The 4,227-nt window shown below is 35.0% G+C and overlaps 1 protein-coding gene and 2 non-coding genes across 4 annotated transcripts in view; all 3 read right to left on the reverse strand.

The window, feature by feature from the left end:
* TRNAV-AAC lies at nt 1,398–1,471 on the reverse strand. The gene has a single exon. It is a non-coding gene; the product is annotated as a tRNA-Val (tRNA).
* On the reverse strand, nt 1,938–2,011 carry TRNAV-AAC. The gene has a single exon. It is a non-coding gene; the product is annotated as a tRNA-Val (tRNA).
* The window catches only part of LOC104771430 (copper chaperone for superoxide dismutase, chloroplastic/cytosolic-like), a 4,052-nt gene continuing 1,909 nt past the window's right edge, over nt 2,085–4,227 (reverse strand). The window contains exons 1-4 of one of the 2 annotated variants that reach the window (XM_010495959.1): nt 3,532–3,641; nt 3,300–3,434; nt 2,595–2,818; nt 2,085–2,519 (exon numbers count right to left, since the gene is read on the reverse strand). In XM_010495959.1, coding sequence (XP_010494261.1) covers nt 2,253–2,519; nt 2,595–2,818; nt 3,300–3,434; nt 3,532–3,595 — 690 coding nt within the window. In that variant the 5' untranslated portion in view covers nt 3,596–3,641 and the 3' untranslated portion in view covers nt 2,085–2,252. Of the gene's footprint in view, nt 2,520–2,594; nt 2,819–3,299; nt 3,435–3,531; nt 3,642–4,227 lie in introns of those variants that run through there. The other variant, XM_010495952.2, reaches the window with a different exon arrangement.

Consider the following 4,227-nt stretch of genomic DNA (forward strand, 5'->3'; position numbering starts at 1 on the left):
GGCATGTCATGTGGACATGATATCTTATAGTTTATCTTAATGACTTAGTTCAATACCAGTTATGGTAAAAGAATAAATTATAAAAAAGGATATAATTCCAGAAAAGGGGACTTGGCCAATAGAATGCAATATTCTTCGCAAAATTAAATGCTACTTTCTGCAAATAAAATATTTTTTTTTATCGCATTCTCTAGGTTAAAATCATTATTTGATCATGCATGCGATTGCTAATATCCAAGGTGATAATAATTTTATAAATCACTTTTCCTTTTTTTTTTCTTAAAACATATGAAAAGGCAAATAACAACTTGCACACGGTGGACTTTACTAAAACATCCTTAATGTTATGTGAAAGAAATTATAACTTGGTGGAGAATAAATTTGTGAAGTGCCTTAATAAATTACAAAACGAGAAACTGTTCGTTGACAAAAACAGAAAGAAAAAGAAAAAGAAATTGTCCCACAATGAAAAGGAATCCAAAACCGAAAGATGCAACACATGAATCATGATTTGTTTTCCTTTTTGGTATTATACGATTATGTTCTGAAGTTATATACTGTATGTCCAATTTGTAAAAGTGCATGTGCATCTATCATAAAATCATTTTATCGTTTTTACATCTGGTTATAAGATATCAAATTATATGGTTATATTATATACTATGTACATGTAATTCCAAATAACAATTATCTATAAATTATGTAGACATGCACTACACACATCTACTATATACAAATAATCAAGGTAATATAATATTAAATACGAATGTGTGGGATAGGTAAGAGAGCTATCTTTACTTAGAAGGGACCAGTAAACCTTTTCATTTTTCTGTCTGTTGCATTCCCAAAATAACAAAATGTCTTCTTTTACGATTGCCGTCAGACAAAATCCAATGAATGATGATTACAGCCCGTCACTTTGTAAGAAACCTTAGAATGATGGATGTCTACGTATATGCTTTATGATATCAAATCAACTAACTAGCTAATCCTTTTATTTATATAGTAAAAAATATGGTAATTAAAAGTACTAAAATGCTACAAGGAAGAAAAACTTAACTTTTTGTAGGTTTTGTAAAGGAAAAAGAAAACATAGTACATGATGATTATCTCTGGCATGTAAGATTATATGATATCAGAGTATAATATTTTTTATAGCACAGCACATGTTCTTGGTTTTCAAAATTCTATGATATATAATACTTCTTAGTTCTTAAGCTTACAAGAATAAATTATGTGGGGCTGATTATTGTAGGAACCATTTGTTACCATGTGCGACCCAATTCTAGTGGGGACAAAAACAGTGGAACTAAAGCTAGTTGCATAGGGCCGTGACAACGAAACATTATCTAAAACATTTGGTCAATATTTTACAAAAGTCACAAAAACGAATCAAATGGCTTCGCCCGGGTTCGAACCGGAGACCTTCAGTGTGTTAGACTGACGTGATAACCAACTACACCACGAACCCTGTTGGTAATGTTTTGCTTTGCAAATTAGTTCTACTTATCAATTCTGGACGAGCAAGACTTAGACTACTGCTATTACTCCCACTCTTTGCTTACATTTCATTACACACCACACAAAGAATTTGGTACGATACAAAAAAGATTGTGTTGTTTCAATACAAACCTCAAGTTTTGATACAAAAACAAGTGCTCCATAGCTACAACAAAACGTAACTGTCNTTTTTTATAGCACAGCACATGTTCTTGGTTTTCAAAATTCTATGATATATAATACTTCTTAGTTCTTAAGCTTACAAGAATAAATTATGTGGGGCTGATTATTGTAGGAACCATTTGTTACCATGTGCGACCCAATTCTAGTGGGGACAAAAACAGTGGAACTAAAGCTAGTTGCATAGGGCCGTGACAACGAAACATTATCTAAAACATTTGGTCAATATTTTACAAAAGTCACAAAAACGAATCAAATGGCTTCGCCCGGGTTCGAACCGGAGACCTTCAGTGTGTTAGACTGACGTGATAACCAACTACACCACGAACCCTGTTGGTAATGTTTTGCTTTGCAAATTAGTTCTACTTATCAATTCTGGACGAGCAAGACTTAGACTACTGCTATTACTCCCACTCTTTGCTTACATTTCATTACACACCACACAAAGAATTTGGTACGATACAAAAAAGATTGTGTTGTTTCAATACAAACCTCAAGTTTTGATACAAAAACAAGTGCTCCATAGCTACAACAAAACGTAACTGTCTGTCTTATCAATTTGTTAATTGTTATTATACCTTACTGGTCACGAAATCGCTGTTTGTAGCTTCCCATATGACAGTGCCATCACAAGTACAGAGCTTTTTGTAGTTTTCTCCAACTCCTGCACTTCTAGCGATCACTGCGGCGGTCAATCCCGGGCCTGACTTATTATCCTCGGTCTTGTACACCACTACAGCTCGACCAATAAGATCCACAACCTTGAGCTTCTCTTTCTTTCCCGAATAAAAAGCCTCTCCGTTTTTGTCTGCCTCTAGTGTTCCCAGGTCTCCCAAAGCCTGACAGAGAAAAACATTTGACTTTTTTGAGGATTGTGATGATCTTTTCGTGTTTTTAGAGTGAGCTTAACCGACCTCTGTGCCAGTATGATCTTGAAATGGATTGTACAAGTTCCCGGTGCTGGCTGCTCCCTTTGTGAGATCTCCATACTCATTGATAGTCCAGCTGTGGGTTCCGGGAGACAAACCAGTAAAGTTGGCTTCGATTCTTGCAAGTTCCATACTGACCTGAGCAAATCTGACCACCCCGAAAATGTCAGGGCCTTTGAATTCAGCTACTGCAGCTGAGACTAAGAAATCTGCCAAACACATCACCAAGTAAAAGTAACGAATGAGAAAAGATTCATGCATGAAAGACAGGACACATTAATGGAATAGGTAAATACCCCACACCAATACTTCTAATGAATCAGAATAGAACAAAGTAGCGGCAGTGTATCAAAGAGTGATTCAAAGGTCAAAACTTTGTCTCAATGTAGATTTTCTTGTCTTGTTTAATTTATTTGTGTACTACTAACATCTTCATTATTCTGAGAAAAGAGTCATCAATGAAAGACATGACAAGTAATCAAATAGGTAAATACCCCAAACCAATAGTTCTAATGAATCAGAATAGAACAAACTCGCGGCAGTGTATCAAAAAGTGATTCAAAGGTCAAGTCTATATCCCAATGTAAATTCTTGTTTACTCCTAACATGTTCAACGAGGTGAGAACAGATGTCTTCATTATTCTGACAACCAAAAAAAAAAAGAAAAAAAGCAGAAGAAAGATATCTAACCTTGAGGAACACCTTGTCCAATTAACCGAGCTTTTCGACCTGTTTGCTCCAGAGCTTGTGCCATAGCCTTAACAGGGGAAGATCCAAGTATCCTCACAACTTGGTTGGGTAAATCCACCTCCACGTTTTCAATTCCTTTTTTTAAGATCAAATTTCCATGATAAGCACCAGCATAGTAAATCACAAACAAAACAGAAGAAGATACATAAAAGTCCTATATATATTTACTAACCTTCAATGATTTCTAATTTGTTCTTCACGGCATTAACACAACCATCACATTTCATATCAACCATAAACTCAGTCTGCGAACAAAAACATAACAATTAAGACTCAGACAGCATAAGCTCTCAGTAGCTCAATCCAAAACTAGCTTTAGAAACTGATCAGATGATTTGTANACACATCACCAAGTAAAAGTAACGAATGAGAAAAGATTCATGCATGAAAGACAGGACACATTAATGGAATAGGTAAATACCCCACACCAATACTTCTAATGAATCAGAATAGAACAAAGTAGCGGCAGTGTATCAAAGAGTGATTCAAAGGTCAAAACTTTGTCTCAATGTAGATTTTCTTGTCTTGTTTAATTTATTTGTGTACTACTAACATCTTCATTATTCTGAGAAAAGAGTCATCAATGAAAGACATGACAAGTAATCAAATAGGTAAATACCCCAAACCAATAGTTCTAATGAATCAGAATAGAACAAACTCGCGGCAGTGTATCAAAAAGTGATTCAAAGGTCAAGTCTATATCCCAATGTAAATTCTTGTTTACTCCTAACATGTTCAACGAGGTGAGAACAGATGTCTTCATTATTCTGACAACCAAAAAAAAAAAGAAAAAAAGCAGAAGAAAGATATCTAACCTTGAGGAACACCTTGTCCAATTAACCGAGCTTTTCGACCTGTTTGCTCCAGA

This window comes from Camelina sativa, chromosome 3 (genome assembly GCF_000633955.1).
Source record: "Camelina sativa cultivar DH55 chromosome 3, Cs, whole genome shotgun sequence".
Lineage (NCBI taxonomy): Eukaryota > Viridiplantae > Streptophyta > Magnoliopsida > Brassicales > Brassicaceae > Camelina > Camelina sativa.